The 16260-nt window shown below is 49.6% G+C and overlaps 1 protein-coding gene across 2 annotated transcripts; it reads left to right on the top strand.

Annotated features, from left to right (window-relative positions):
• Positions 1-3019: 3019 nt before the first annotated feature.
• On the top strand, positions 3020-15207 carry LOC123345272. Of its 2 annotated transcripts, none has more exons than XM_044982029.1 (5): positions 3020-3147; positions 10016-10104; positions 11819-11926; positions 12521-13111; positions 13762-15207. In XM_044982029.1, exons 4-5 carry the CDS (start codon positions 12556-12558, stop codon positions 14169-14171), a joined length of 966 nt encoding a protein of 321 aa, XP_044837964.1. In that variant the 5' UTR covers positions 3020-3147; positions 10016-10104; positions 11819-11926; positions 12521-12555; the 3' UTR covers positions 14172-15207. The 2 variants fall into 2 exon arrangements, with proteins under 2 accessions (XP_044837964.1, XP_044837965.1); XM_044982030.1 differs by lacking the exon at positions 3020-3147 and adding an exon at positions 3299-3364.
• Positions 15208-16260: the final 1053 nt, after the last annotated feature.

Raw genomic sequence — 16260 nt, 5'->3', positions numbered from 1 at the left:
TCCCACCATCAGCAACTTCCTTTTGTCCCAGGAAACTGCTCCCTAGGCTCTCCCAGGCCCCCAACCCCCCCTCCTGCAGCTGAAATGGATAAATGGCCAGAGAGCCTGGCAGACGGGAGTTCTCAGTTTATCCTGACCTTGGATGTGTGCAGGAGCCCTGGTGCTGGCTGCCTCCTGCAGAGTGCCAGGACTTTGCTAGAAATGGTGATGCTGGCAGGGGAACAGAAGTAGTAGCCAGGCCAAGAACAGGCACCAGAGTGAGCCAGGGTCTAATGGGAGCAGAGGCCAGGTGGAGAGGAGGCAGTTGCAGTCAGCAGGTGCAATTCTCACCCTCTTCCCAATGCTCCTCTTCCATTTTGCCCCTTTTCATTTTCTTTGATGGAGTTTCCAGCTCAGTATCTGCCCCAAACTTGTTTTTCCTTTTTTCTGTGAATCGGGTGCAGAGACCTCTCCCCTCCAATGCTGCTGCTGTTCAGCACATTCTGGGAATCATGACATTGGCACCAAGAGCTGCAAATGGCCCAGACTGAGGAATTCATCTCTCCAGTCTCCTCCCCACCGCTCCTGGATGTCACTTCTGTTGGCTTAAAATAATGGATGTGGGGAGGACAAAATGAATACAGGCATGAAGAAAAGCAGCAGAAACTCTCTGGGAAGGACAGCATAATAAAATAACTCTTGGGGCTGTTCCCCCCAAGCTGGAGGTGAGGCTGATCCTCCTGGCAATGAGACCTCAGATAGAATTTCACTCTGTTTATAACAGAGGCCGATATTTCCCCTTCATACCAGGACCATCATACGATAACTCTGAATACAATCTTTGCTCTTTCACACTCACCGCACCAGCTGCAGTACAAAGGGGGCCACTCACCTGCTGATTAAAGTCATTAGAGGTAAAATCACTGAGCACAGATGGACCTGGACACTCAGATGAGACTATTTGTAGCTTAGGATAAAACTTGAAAGACTTCACTAAAAAGGCAACTTCTGGACTGACTTTAACTGCCAGGGAGCCTGTGCCAAAAATACTCCAGTTCTTATAACTACTGAGGAGTTTCTAGCACATTCAGGCAGTACAGTTCCTAATGAGTTCTCCCATCACCCTTGGGCCTGTGGTTAAGCAGAGTCTGTGCTCTGTTCAGGAGGAATTGTGCTGTAGCGACCTAAGCACAGGACGAAGGATCCCCGAGGTGCTAGTTCCTGCTCTGCCCCTCTGGGTGAAACCTCCTCACAGCCTGGGGAGCCAGTGCAACCCTCATCCTAACTTAACCCCGAACCTGGAAGCAGCCTGTGCCCCATGGAAGGGGAATCCAGCACCACCAAGTGATGCAGAGGGGCTGCATTCAGCCTTCTAATGCTGGAGTCCTATGTCCTGGTCTCAGCATAGGGGTGGATTTCACTTTCCTAATCCCCCTTAGCTTTATCTGTAGAGAACCTGGTTGCTGGAGTGAAGTCAATTTCACCCTGGGTGACTGACCAAGTCACTTAGGGATTGATCCAAACCCCTTTGAAGTGATTGGGAATCTATCCACTGATTTCAAAGGGGAACAGATCAGTTCATTAACTATGTCCTTTATTAAATCTCCAGAGGCCCACCAATCACTGTCTCCTTTCCAATAAGCTATAAATATCTCAAGCATTCAGCTGCAGCCCCAGTACTGGGGACATCTGTTTCCCATTGCCCATGATAACACTCTTAAAACAAGATGGGTGAAAAGTATGACACTTCCAGGTTTAAGGCACCTCTCCACTACCTGCCTCTAGCATGAAATGGGCTGCAATGCAGCCCCCCAAAATCCACATCCTCTGGCAACCCAAGCCCAGTCATCTGTGTCCCCACAGATAAAGATTTTTTAAAGAACCCCCAAAACAAGAAAGAAAAACAAAATAAATGCAAACCACACTGAACTACAAAGTTCCCCTCCATAGTTCTGCTATAGGATTTGAATCATGTCTGTGCACATCCCCCCTGAATGCCCCCCACTTCAGCTATGGGAATATCTATGTGTGGACCAGCTGCCACTTTGCCAGTGGGTTAGACAAGTATTTGCTAGTCAGCAGTAGAACATTCGTTATCAGGACTCCCAGCTCCAGTATAGTCTAGCAGTTAGCGACAGGAGAACCAAAACACACATATCTGATGCTTTCAGACTACAGACAGTGGAGCTGACTAGCTAAGACCTGGGGCTTCCCTGTTGGAGACCATGATCCTACTCCCCATTTTGATTTCAAAGCAGCAGCCGATGAAGTGGGTATTCACCCATGAAAGCTCATGCTCCCAAACGTCTGTTAGTCTATAAGGTGCTACAGGATTCTTTGCTGCTTTTACAGTTCCAGACTAACACGGCTACCCCTCTGATATTTTGATTTCAGTGATCTTACACAACTTCTTTTTAACTTATTTGTAAAACCGGCAGCAAAGACATACATGCAATATCTGATTGCCTTCTAGGGCTGGGAACACACTGGCTTGGTCAGCAAAAAGGGCTGGGACGTGCCTGCAAATACAAACAGCACTTAGTAAAGGTGAACTTTATAGTCATGGCCTCTTGGCTTTACCTTGTTTACCTTTACCCCAACCCACGGATTTTTTGCTTCGCTGACAGAGGGGGCTTGTGGGAGCCATGGCCACCCCCAAAATTTGCCTTATTGGCCTCCCCCATAGCCACCCCTCCAAACCTACCACCCCCACCGCTCTGACGCTGCTGGCCTGGGGCAGATCCCGACAATCATCCCAGGCTGATACGGTAAGGATCCAAGACACTCCCACTCACGTGACCCAGGCCTAGCATAACAAAGGAAGAGGGGAGGGGGTAACCTGGTCTGACCTCCAATCACAGCCCCCTTTGCTCTTCGCATTGGGCCAATCATCGATCAGGGGCGAACGCACCTTTAAACATCCTCCTCGGGCGGAAGCCCTCCCCCCACCGCCTGGGCGGGCTGAAGTGTAATAAAGAGAAGGCGGGGCGTTCCCTGACTTACCAATCAGAGAGCAGGGAAGTGTGATAGGCAAGTGACAGCGCCAATCAGACAGCGGAGAGAGGCTCAGTGTATTTCTTTGGATGAGCTGGCTCCACGGAGTCTCCGGAATGGTTGGCGCAGGGATTCCCCGCCTCCTGCCAGGCCTGCTCCGGCCCGGGCTTTGGGGTGAGTCGCGGCCGCTGGGTCCTGGCGAGATCCCCGAGCCCCGGGGGGCGGCTGGTGCTGGGAGCCCGGAGCCCGGAGCCCGGAGCCCTGGCTGCAGCCGCGAGAGGGGAATCTCCAGCAGGGCCCTTCCCGCTGCTCCCCCCGCAGGAGCCTCTCCCAGGGCAGAGCCCCCAGCCCGGCCCGGCCCCTGCCCCGGGGGGCCCCGCTCGGAGGGAAGGTGAGAGAGACCCGCCCCCCCCGGCACCCCCGGGCTGCAGGGGGAGGTTTGGCCCCGGGCTGCTCCCCGCGGAGCTGGCTGCGAGTCCCTGTGTTGTGTATCTAGGGAAGATGGCCCCCAAGTCCCATTGTGTGCAGGGCGGGGGGGGGAGCGACACGTGGGGGGGGGGGTGTGCGTGGGCAAGGGGGGAACAGGGAGGCGGGGGGCAGGATGTGGGCAGGGGGCGGTGGTTGCACTGAAGGGAGGATGGGGGCGATTCGGGGGGCGGAGAGGAACGAGGCTGGAATGGAGGGAAGATGTGAGGGGGGGTCACTGCGAGGGAAGGGGGGGATGTGGGGAAGCTGGAGGGAGACTCAGAGCAAGAGGAGGCTGAGGGGGGGGGGAGGGACACAAGGCAGCTCCCCTGCCCCATGGGGTAGGAGAGATTGACGGGCTGCTCCGCCCAGCAGCCAGTGGGTTCCCCCCCCCCCCCCCCCGTGGTCAAACAAACCGAGGGGTTGGTGGGCAGGAGACTTCCTAGAAGGGCTGAAAATTTACAAGGTAAATATCCACATCAACCCCCCCCCCCCACTCCACAGTCTGTTTCCAGTTTAAAGACAATCTCATTATTGGTGGGGGGTGTCTGACTCCTGAGTTGACAGGACTGAACAGGTGCTGGTCTGATTTCTGCACAGGATTCAGTATCAAACCAGAGTCACTGCAAACCACAAGGGGTGTAATTGGGGTTTGGTTCACTGGCAGTCGGTGTGTTCAGTTCCTGGTTCAATACACCCCAAAATGGTTTCGTTACTAGGCAGTGCCCCAGAAGGGGGGCCCCGGCAGCTTGCTTCAGTGGAGAAGTGAATTTGGGGCCTGGGTAGCGTGACCAGATGTCCCAATTTTATAGGGACAGTCGTGATTTTTGGGTCTTTTTCTTATATAGGCTCCTATTACCCCCCCCCACACCCCCTGTCCTGATTTTTCACACTTGCTGTCTGGTCACCCTAGGCCTGGGGCCTGTGTCAGGTGGGGCAATTGGAGGAAGGAGCTGCACCAGGGGGTGAGAGAAGTCCTGTCTACGAGGGACAAGAGTTGAACAGTCTTTCTCCTGGGGCCTGAAGAGTTATTGTTAACTTCTGGGACCAGGGAGCCCCCACTTCTGTCGTCTCCCTCCCTGCTCCTGTTGGCTGCCCCCTTCTCTTCTTCTACTGAGGCGTGCCATTCTGGTAGCGATCACATGCCTGGGTGTTGGTTTGTTTTTATAATGAAAGGAAGATCAGCGTAGCTTTTCTTTCATTTTTGTCAATTATTGAGCTGAAAAATTGCTGAAACTTTATTTTAAGTGGCATCCCCCCCTACCCCCGTTCTATTCAAATTAACTGAGTAAGAGGAAAAAAAGGGTTTTAGTCTGGTTTCAGTTAAAAATATCAGTTCAAACTGGTTCTGTTCTGGTGTGAGTCCAGGTGGGCAAATGGCATCTGCAGCTGCTGAACTGTCCATCGGGGTTGCCAAGACAACCCCAAGTCAGGGAGGCTCAGTCATAAGGGGGTGGAGGGGGGAAAGCTGGTTATTGCTAAGGGCTTGTCTACACTGGCACTTTACAGCACTGCAGCTTTCTCGCTCATGGGTGTGAAAAAACACCATCCCAAGCGCTGCAGGTTTTAGCGCCGTGACGTGCCAGTACAGACTGTGCACCAGTGCTGGGAGCTACGCCCCTTGTGGATAGTCTATTCCGCAACTAGCCAAGCCACGTTAAAGCACTGCCTCAGCAGCTCTTGAACGTTGCCAGTGAAGACGTACCCTAAGGCAGCGGAAGCTGGTGTCTGTGTCTTTGACTGTGTCTACATTGCCGCTTTCAGTGCTAAAACTTTTCATTCAGGGGTGTGAAAAAACACCCCCCCGGAGCGACAAAAGTTTTAGCGCTGAAAAGCGCCAGTATAGACAGTACTTACAGCTCCCGGCGATAAAGCTACCATCGCTTGTTAGGGGTGGGGTTTTTTTTTATCGCTGGGACAGCTCTCCCCCGGTGATAAAAGCCTGTCTGTACTGCCCACGTCACAGTGCTACTGCGCTGTAACATGGGTAATGTAGACATACCCTTTCTCTGCTCATGATATTAGAGCCCTAGAGTTAAGTTAAGCTTCCTGGATCAGATGCTTCCAGGGATTTCCCTGCACTCCCTCCCGCTGCCCCCAACTCTCCCATCACCCACTTCAGTGGTCAAACCAACCAAGATGACGAACATACCAAGAATATACCAACATGTCACCTGAAGGTTCAAGTGGTGTTTCCACATCCAAACAGCCTGAAGCACAAATACAGCTACCTACTGAAGAAACTGTCTCCACAACCTAAATCCCCATGTTTGTCGGTCACCGTCAAAGCCAGTTAAGGAATGCTGGAGACACAACATGGTTCATGCGAACAAACATGGCTGCCACTCCATACTTCCTATTTAAGCAAGAGATAACACACACTACAAGCCGGAGGCCAGTGTTAAGTGCGTTGTCAGGTGTTAACCCTGAAATTGGATACTGGTTCCAAACAAGATTGTCAGATGCTTGCTGTCTTTCTGCTAGAAACTCAGCTGACTGGTTAGAAGCATGCAGTGCAACAGTGAAAGACTCTCTCAGCATTTGGAAAAAATGAAGAACTCTTTCATCACCTTAAAACATTTGCATACATGGCTGATGAATGCACCCGTGCAAATGGGCATTAAGTCATTGTTTACATTATCAGGTTAGTGGTAGCCCAATAGATACATCTCTAAATGTTCAGGTTATAGAAGACACATTGGCTGCATCTGTGACAACCCACATCTTAGAAGAGTTAAATGCTTGTCAATTGGATCCCAAACTGATGCCTGCTTGTACATTTGATGGAGCTGCAAATTTCCCTGGAAGACATGGTGGAGTACGAGCTTTCCTCAGAGAAAAGTGTATCCCTAAGCTTTCCTATACACACTGCAGAGGCCATCTTATCTTCAGTACCCAGAAAGATAATGGAGCAAATAATTAAGGAATCAATTTGAAAACAACTAGGAGATAATAAATAAGTAACAACATGGATTTTTCAAGAACAAAGCATGTCAAATCAACCTAATAGCTTTTTTTAACAGGATAACAAGCCCTGTGGATAGGGGGAAAGTGGTAGTTGGTATATCTTGACTTTAGTAAGGCTTTTGTTATGACCTTCTCATAGACAAACTAGGGAAATATAACTTAGATGGAACTTCTATAGGGTGGGTGCATAACTGGTTGGATAATTGTTCCCAGAGAGAAGTTATCAGTGGTTCACGGGCAAGCTGGAAGGGTATATCGAGCAGGGTTCCACAGGGATTGCTCCTGGGTCTGGTTTTGTTCGAACATCATATCACTGATGATGATAAGGGCATAGAGAGTGCACTTATAAAGTTTGCAGACCATACCAAGCTGGGTGCAGTTGCAAGTGCTTTGGAGGCTAGGATTAAAATTCTAAATCATCTGGAAAATTTTGGAGAAATGGTCTGAAGTAAATAGGATGAAATTCAATAAGGATCAATGCAAAGTACTCCATTTGGGAAGGAATAATCAATTGCACACATACAAAATGGGAAATGACTGCTTAGGAAGGAGTACTGTGGAAAGTGATCTGGGGTTCATAGGGGATCACAAGCTAAGTATGAGTCAACAGTGTAACACTGTTGCAAAAAAAGCAAATATTCTGGGATGTATAAACACAAGTATTGTAAGCAAGACAGAAGACATTCTTCTGCTCTATTTTGTACTGATATGGCCTCAGCTGGAGTATTGTGTCCAGTTCTGGGCACCACATTTCAGGAAAAATGTGGACAAATTGGAGAAAGTTCAGAGAGAGAGGCAAAAAAATGATTAAAGGTCTAGAAAACATGACCTGTGAAGGAAGATTGAAAAACCTGGGTTTGTTTAGTCTGGAAAAGAGAAGACTGAGAGGGGACATAACAGTTTTCAAGTACATAAAAGGTTGTTACAAGGAGGAGGGAGAAAAAAATGTTGTTGTTAACCTCTGAGGATAATATAAAAAACAATGGGCTGAAATTGCAGCAAGGGAAGTTTTAGGTTGCACATCAGGAAAAACTTCCTATCTGCTGGGGTAGTTAAGCACTGGGGAGGAGGGATAGCTCAGTGGTTTGAGCATTGGCCTGCTAAACCCAGGGTTATGAGTTCAATCCTTGAGGGGGCCACTTAGGGATCTGGGGCAAAAATTGGTCCTGCTAGTGAAGGCAGTGGGCTGGACTCAATGACCTTTCAAGGTCCCTTCCAGTTCTAGGAGATAGGTATATCTCCAATTATTATTACCTTTAAATTGCCTAGAGAGGTTGTAGAATCACCTTCACTGGAGGTTTTGAAGAGAAGGTTAGACAAACAACTGTCAGGAATAGTCTAGATAATACTCTAGTCCTGCCTTGAATGCAGGGGACCGGACTAGATGACCTCTTGAGGTTCCTTCCAGACCAGTGATTCTACGATCTACTCAACTAGCACTAGTGCGAGCTGCAGAATCTTCAAAAGACATTTTAAAAGCCATAAATTTAATGTCTTTGTTATACTCTTTTTCAACAAGAGTCCAAAAATACTGAACGTCTTGAAATAACTAGAAGATGCTCCGGGACTGAAGCTCAGATTAGTCCAACCTGGGAAATCCCACTGGTTTTCTCATGAGTGATCCTTGGCTGTTGTCTTAAAATTACTTCAACCATTATTACTGGCTTTGGAAAGCATCTACCACAATAGGATGGATCTGAGTAGTGAGGCGGGTGGACTACTTTTGCTACTACGTTCAGAGAAGACAATCACCGTTCTCTCTCTTGTAAGTCTACTGTTAAAACCACTTGGGTCATTAAACAATGTCATCCAGGCATCTGCTACAACAGCAGTAGATCTTTGTCTAGCAATAGAAGCTATACTTGGATCAGTCAGAGAGATCCATTGTTTCTTTCAGTACATTTTCAAAGACTTCAGTCCAGAAGTTGACTAATGAAGGCACTTATGTTGAATCCTTAAGTGAAGAGGAGTAGTAGTATTTGTTAAGCCAGCTGAAAAAGTGCACAGACTTGATTCTTACAAATCTACAACAGAGACTTCTGGATTCCACTCAACCTTTTACAGATGCCTATCTTATAAAACACTGACAGTTGAGTGGAGTGAGGCACTACCAGAAATGGGGCTGAGATGCGATCAGGACAGAATAGAGAATTTGAACACAGAATGGAATGTCATATGACGAATGAATGAAGATTTCACTTCAACTTTTTTTTATCATCACTAGTGGCTTGACCTGATCTTTGTGTTATGTTTCCTGGGATGAAAGAAGTATTAATCTTTTGCTACTCCCTGTCACAACAGCTACAGATGAGGGTTCTTTTTCATCATAGAATAGAATTTTATGTTCTGAAGCAGTCGCCTTCTGCCTGTTCATGTGAATAAACTAATGAGCATATCACTTGAAGGCCTGGAAGATCCGTCCACACAAGAAGCCACCAAAGATGAACGCATTTCATTCAAGAAGTTATTTAACAGACTTGTGCAAAATTATAGCAAGAAACGAAGAAGGATGTAGATGTCGTGCTTCATAGAAGGCTTGAGTAGCCAATTTTTATTTGTTTGATTTTTACAACATGAGTTAAATCTAATAAAATGAAAAAAATGTTTCACGATCAGTCCACCTTTGCCCTCACGGTCTCACCCCTTGGCCTTCATCCTTCCTGTAAACTTGAACACCCCCCAAATTTCAATTCCTGGGGAAAATACTAGATGCTGCTGCCTCCTTCCTTGTGATCTGGGAGCCTAGACTGAGCAGCTGCTCCCCCTCCAGCAGGGGTCTGTGTCAGGGAGCGACTGTCATTATAGCTCCCTCTGTGCCCAGCCCAGGTGGGGACTTTCCGCAGCGCCTGGAACTAGCACCCTGGGGCAGTCCTGGGCTCTGCCAACATCGGCTCCTGAGCAGGTGAGGAGAGAGAGGTGGGGGAAAGGGCTGGGGCCGGGCAGGACAGTGACTCTGCTGGTGAGTTTGTACTGGAGGGGGAGGGGCTCCCTATATGTCTGTGGCTCCCAGAGCTGCTGCCCTCAGACCCATGCCCACTCTCAGATAGGAGAGCCAATGCCCATGGGAACGGGACAGCCCCCAGTTCTCCCAGGCAGATGGAAGGAGACTGGAAGGTGAATGGTGAGACCAAAAGGAGCAGCAGGAGCAAGAAGTGGGGAGGGAGGTTCCCAGCCCTGCCTGGATCCATTCCCTGCATCCCCCTGGGCCGACTGACTCTCTTGGGCACAAGGAGAAGAGCTGACAGAGGAGAAGCCAGGTTTTGCCCCGGCCAAGTCCCCACGGTGCTGGGGGTACGCTGCTGCCTTTGGGGCCAATGTTGGGGGGAACCTCCCAAAGTGGCTCCTTTGATTCTGCTCTTTTCTAGCATTTGTCTTAGAGACTCTGTCCATGGTGGAGGGGACGGGGGGGTTAAAAGTCTCCTGGTGGGTTCAGTGCTGGTGGGAGGGGCCGGGTCTGTGTTGTAATAAAGTGACAGAGGGTTTTTTAAGCTAAGTGTTTTTCCAGTGTGGCAGAATCCAGAGCGTCTGTCTTCAGGGAAAGAGCCTGGGGGGAATCAGGGTGTGAAATGGACTCAAACCTCTTCTGCAACCTCCCCTCTCTCCCTGACAGGCTGAGGAATCACGTCCACATTTCGCTTCTAATCGTCCCATCCTCCTAGGAAACAGGGAAGGGAAGTGGCTGTGGTGGAGCCAGCTCAGGTAGGGGATTTTCAGGAAGCTGCAGGGGGGTTGTTGTGGAGGGGGAGGGGCAGGAAATACACAGGGGGAGGCAGGGAGGGGACACGCTGTGATAAAGTGCTGGGACATGTTCAGCCTGGGCCTGATTTTCAGAACAGGCCCATTGGCAGGGAGTGAACATTCCCCCATTTCTGAAAGAGGAAACACTGTGGTTACTATATTTCAAGTTCCCAAACAGGGGGGTGGAGGGAGTTCTGTTTTTACTGTACAGTTTCTTTCCACTTTGAATATCTAACATTTATAAATAACAAGCGTAATGGCCTCAAAAATAAATGTAAATCAAATTTAAATGTACCTCTTTGCATGCAGTCAGTCCTTTCCTACTGCGTGTCTTCCTGTTGTGCCCATGCATGTGTCTCTGTAGAGTGTACCTTTCTCAGCAGTGGTTGATTGCTCAGCAAGTAGCCATGAATGTCTTTGCCAGATGTGTGCCTGAAGTTGAGCTGCACAAGCAGGATCCCTTTCAACAACTCAGTAGTCAATATCATGACACCCTTATTTTTGGACTGCTGCTTGTTGCGGCACTGCTTTCAGGGCTGGGTGCCCTGCCAGCAGCCGCTGCTGTCCGCTAGCTCTGAAGGCAGCGCCACTGCCAGCAGCAGCACAGAAGTAAGGATGAGAAAACCAGTGAACACACATGCCGCTGTTAGCGTATGCCAGATTCAGTGCTGGAAAAAGGATGAGCAAGGAAAAATCACGGATATTTGTTCATATTTCAAAAATCTGCCCGGATGGAGATCAGAGGTCCAAAAAAGAGGTCATGTCTGGGAAAATCCAGGCGTATGGTAACCCTAGGAAACACCCCCATGGACAGGGCTGGGAAAACTGACCAGATTCTCAGTGCTGAAGCTTGAACCCACTAGCCAGAGGCTACCATGAAATATGAAGGTCTTGGGATTCCTGTCCTTGTCCCCTGCTTGGGACAGGATTAGTTGGCAGGCACTGAGTGGGGAAACTGATGTTGTTTCGGGGTTCAGTGACCTTCAAGGAGGTGGCTGTGTAATTCAGTAAGGGGCAGAGGGCTCTGCTGGAGTCTGGGCAGAGAGCCCTTTACAGGGACATCATGCAGGAGAATTATGAAACTGTGACCTTGCTGGGTAAGGGATTCCTGTACCCTCAGCTATTAGAAGCCGTGGGGTCTGCGTGTCTGAATCTGGTCAGGTTCTTCCTTGCTCAGTTGGATTTGGGGAGAATGGGTCGCATAGTCCACAGCTCCAGTGTGAGAGACACTTTCATCTCCATCTCCCCTTGAAGGGAACAGGGGAGTCAAACCTAATGGACAGGCTAATTAATCTCCATCTCCCCAGCTTTCAAGGGGCCAGAAGCAGGGTATTGTCCTGCCTGTATTATTTCTCCTTCACACATCATTCACCTTCCTTCCTGGGACTAGCTCCATCCATGGGAAGGGCTCTCGATGCTGCAGGCTTGGAAATAGGTAGAAGTTTAACATCTTAGCTGTGTGTGTCAGCAAGTCCCCCAGAGTTGCACCTAGCCTGAGAACTCCTAGTGAGGGTGTGACAACACCCCCTGCCCCCAGATATCTGCTGCTCCCAAGGGGTCGGAGTTACCACAGTCCCATGTAGGGTCAGGTTAAACTCAGGGAGTGTTCCTTGTGACAGATACTCTACCAAGACTCCATGCGCCCTGACCTTGCCTGATTTTATCCCCTGCACAGGATTCCCCATTCCCAAACCTGACCTGATCACTGGGTTGGAACGAGGGGAAGAACTGTGGGATCTCCAGGCCTCCAAGGAAAGGGAGATCCTGAGAGGCACCCAAACAGGTGAGGAGTCCGTGCAACTGACAGGGAAACCATCTGGTGAGTGAAGGAAAAAGCCTCGACTCCCAGAAATGTGCTGTGAGCAAGAGCCCCCAGTTCTGCCCCGTCCCACCCAGGTCACGGCTGCAGTCAGCAGGTTTTGTGGCATCAGGGCAAATATCAGTCATGGCTTCCCACCCATCCCGTTAGCTGTCAGGAGTTTCCTCCCTGACTTTACTTCCCTATGAGTGTTTGGATGGAATGTGGAGGTAGAACCCAGTTTCTGAGGCTTTGCGTATGCTACAGAGTTAGGTCGACATAAGCTGCCTCACTACGGAGATGTCTACAATACAGTGTTCTTCCCACTGCTTTAACTCACCCACTACGCCAGCCTAATAAATCCACCTCACCAAGAGGCATAGCACTTAGGGTGACACAGTGTCAGTGTAAACACTGCATTGCTTATGTCAACTTCAGTGGCCTCCAGGAGGTGTCCCATAATGCCCCACAGTGACTTCTCTGGTCACCATTTTGAACTCCGCTGCTTGGCAGCCAGGTACATACCCCTCCCCTTTTAAAGCCTGGGAATTTTTGAAATTGCTCTTCCTGTTTGCTCAGCGTGGAGAGCTCACCTAGCAACTTCCCAGCTCAGCATGCCGGCTCCGCGCGGCAGACGGGCTCCTGCCTGGAGCACACCGGAGGTGGTGGATCTCCTGGGCCTGTGGGGACAGGGGGACGTGCAGGCACAGCTCCGAAACAGCCGTCGGAACTTCGACGTCTACAGCCAGATTGCTCGGGGCATGGAGGAGAAGGGCTACGACAGGGACCCGCAGCAGTGCCGCGTGAAAATCAAGGAGCTGCGGCAGGCGTACCAGAAGGCAAAGGAGGCAAATAGCCGCTCCGGTGCGGAGCCGCAGACGTGCCGCTTCTACAAGGAGCTGCACGCCATCCTCGACAGCGACTCCACCTCCACCGCCAAGCATCCTGTGGATACTTTGGGGGACCTGGAGTCACAGGCCACCGGGGTGAGCCCTGAGATCGAGGTGATGATCAAGGAAGAGGAGGACGAGGAAGAGGAGGAGTATGGGGGACAGGCGACAGGGGGATCTGGTGGCGTGGCGAGCCAGGACTTCTTTTTGACTCCTGAGCAGTCTAGCCAGTCCCAGCAGTCCAGCCCCGGTGAGCCTGATGCAGGGGAGGGAACCTCTGGTAAGTACTCAGTTTTGCTTCAATACTGCAGAGACACATCTGCTCAGGTACAGCTTTTTTTAATAGGCTAGAAGAGGAAGTGAAATAACCCATACGGGTACAGTTGCTATCTGCTTCTCATTCCCCTGTACAACTAGGCAGAGGTGGGCCCTGCAGAATAGTTTGTTTGTTCACACCAGGATGTTCTGTGAATCCTCCATAGAGATCTCTAGGAAACTTTCCTGGGAGGTACTCTGCAATCCTCTGCCAAAGGTTTCTTGGGAGGGCTGCCTTGTTTCTTTCCCTGTGGTAGGACGCTTTGCCACACCACTCAGAAATTACTTCATCGGGCACCATTGCAGTGTGCAGGCTAGCAGCATACCGACCCGGTCTGCAGCCAGGAGCTGTTCCCTCAGGAGTGAGAGATCAGCTACCATCACCACCACCTGCGGAAATGGGGTCAGTCTGCCGTACAATAGCCCTATCCGCTGGTACTGATGCCCCAGTGCTACCCCCTCTTTATTGTCCCAACTCCCACCTCACCCCTGGCCATACTCGCCATGGGTGGGGCTGCCACCCCAAGGGGAAGTGAGCATGTTGTGCATGTAACTTGTTTCGATCAAGGGGAGTAAATGCACTGGCAATGGTACCTCTGTCCATTGTTTCTTTAGCAGCTGCAAATGCGGCCTTGAGGGCCTCTCCGTCCACCCCAGAGGAGCGGCTGGGCCAGGTGAGGAGGAGGAAGAAGAGGACAAGGGAAGACATGTTTCAGGAGGTCCTGCGAGCCTCCCGTGCTTCGGAGCGCGAGCAGAGGGCTTGGAGGATAATGATCAATGACAAAATGCAGCGGGATAGCGAGGACAGGAGGAACGGGCAGCAAGAGATGATCACGTTGCTCCGGGAGCAGACAGACATGCTGCGGTCTCTGATCGAACTTCAGGCCGAACACATCCGTGCTCGCCTCCCCCTGCAGCCCATAGAGAACTGCATTCCAGGACCTCCCTATACTGGCCTCCACATATCTTCTGGGCCTGCAGCAGTACCCCAGGCACTCCACCCCACAGAAGATTACACACAATGACAGTTGCACGTACACCCAGCTGTGAGAGCCTCTTGGGTGTATGTGCTTGTGAATTCCCTCTTCCTTCCCCTTCAAAGATCCTTTCCCCTGTATGTATGAAGTTTTTACTTTAGCATTACCTAGGTATGTTTGCATAGGTGTGGAATAAACATGTAAATTTACTTTTCATAAGTATCTTTATTAGTCTCCAGGCAGGGATGCCTGAACAGGGTGGGGCCGTGGATTTGGCAAATAGCTATAGGTGTATAAAGGCCTATTATTAAGGGTCAAAGTTGGACTGTGGATAGATTCTTGTTCCACCCATTTAATTCAAAGGGGGGAACACATCAGTATCCAAGGGCAGAAATTGTTACTAGGATACTGATTTAAAAAGTAGCGACTCCTGTGTACCAGTCCACATGACGGTCAAATGACATGAAAACATCTAGGGACTCAGGCTGACGAACATGAAGGGCCCTTTTACACAGCTTTGACTGTGTAAAGTGAGCCCTTACAATGGGCATAACCATTAATTCCTCGCAAATCAAAGCCCCTTTATGCCGATTGAGTTGCATAAAAAAGTCCTTTGTTTAAATGAGACTTGGGCTCCGTATTTTTAAAAAAATAAACTTGTTTTTTATAGAAGAGTCCAGAAATGAATTCATTTATCTCTTGGTTTTGCATTTACAAACCTCTAAAAGCAGAGAAAGCCTTTAAAACAACAACAAAAAAAACCCTGTACCAAAAATATAATTTGGGCTCAGGTTCTTCAGTCCCAGAATGGAGCCTGGAGCAAATATCTGTGCCTAAAAGGTAAGATCCTAATGGCTGAGATGTATAAAATAGAACTGGTACAGAGCCGTTAACTATAGCAGCAGTGGTCTGCAATGGAGCTGAAACAGTACATATATCCATAAACTCACCCTTTCAAAATACACAAAGTGAGATATATAAAAATAGCTATTGCACTAGTTTTAAGTATGAATTTAATTGTTACAGAGGTTGGAATTCTTGCAGCCTAACATGTTGTATATAAAAACATACTAAAAACTTTCAAGCTGTTTGTAGCTTATTTTAGTATAAGAGTGTGAAAGAAAACAATGCTTAGTACCCATGAGCTCTCCATCTTAACGTTATGATTCGTCTTTCCGATAACAGATATACACCCCCCCACACACACGTATTAAGAAAAAATATCAGGAATAATTACTGTGAAATACCTGTTAAAACTGGTATCACTACTGAAAATGTCATTTTATACAGCAATACAAATTTAAAATAAAATACGGGTGAATAATTCTAGTACTCACCATCAGTGGCAGGTCCTCTGCTGGACTAGGGACTTGGAGTGAGTACAGTCAACGCAAGAAGGTCCTGATTGTCCCCACCCAGCTCCCTTCTCCTAAACCTCCTAATCACCCTCCCACCCGGCTCCCCTCCCCAGCCCCCTTGATCATCTCTCATCTCCCCTTCCCTGATCCTCCCCTAGCCCCCTCGATCACCCCTCATCTCCCCTTCTCTGATTTCCCCCCCCCCCAATAACCCCCATCAGGTCCCTTCTCCCAGTCCCCCTGCCCAGCCCAGAGAGGCTCCCATCTCCCACTCAGAGTCCGGATACCAGCATCTGCTTGTTCACCCTCATGGCCCACTCACTCCATCCTTGTTCTCCTGCTGGAGCTGGTGGGGCTTCAGCGAACAAGTAGCCCCCCAGGGACACACTGCACCCCGGAGCCTGGCCCAGCTGGGGTGGCCCTGTGCTGGGGAGTGTGCATGGCTCCAGCCCCAGCTCATCTTCAGCCCATTTCACCTTTGCACTGGGAGGGGTAGCTATGGGGAGGGGGGGGGCTAAGGGAACTTTTGGGGTGGCTATAGCCCCCCAGTGCTGCCCCTGATCACAAACTTTATCATTAATAAAACCCCATGCCCCCAGCCCTAGAAATCAAAGAAGTATCAGACACTTTCTTCCCCAGTTTACAAGGTAATCGGGAAGCTGTGCAAGGTCACTTCAGGTGGAACTGGGAAGAGAACCCAGGTCTCCAAGGTGGAAAGCCCAGGCACTAGCCACTCATTTCTACTGCCTTTTGAGATGAAAGTATGAAATACGTACAAT

Source organism: Mauremys mutica, chromosome 12, assembly GCF_020497125.1.
Source record: "Mauremys mutica isolate MM-2020 ecotype Southern chromosome 12, ASM2049712v1, whole genome shotgun sequence".
Classification (NCBI taxonomy): Eukaryota; Metazoa; Chordata; order Testudines; family Geoemydidae; genus Mauremys; species Mauremys mutica.
The sequence above is the reverse complement of the archived record's forward strand: the minus strand, read 5'-3'. Positions and strand labels throughout refer to the sequence as shown.

Excerpts from the sequence above, each read along its gene's own strand:
- LOC123345272 (XM_044982029.1), top strand. The coding sequence starts at position 12,556 with ATGCCGGCTCCGCGCGGCAGACGGGCTCCTGCCTGGAGCACACCGGAG. Across the intron at positions 13,112-13,761 it reads TGCAGGGGAGGGAACCTCTG|CAGCTGCAAATGCGGCCTTG; the intron begins GTAAGTACTCAG and ends TTGTTTCTTTAG.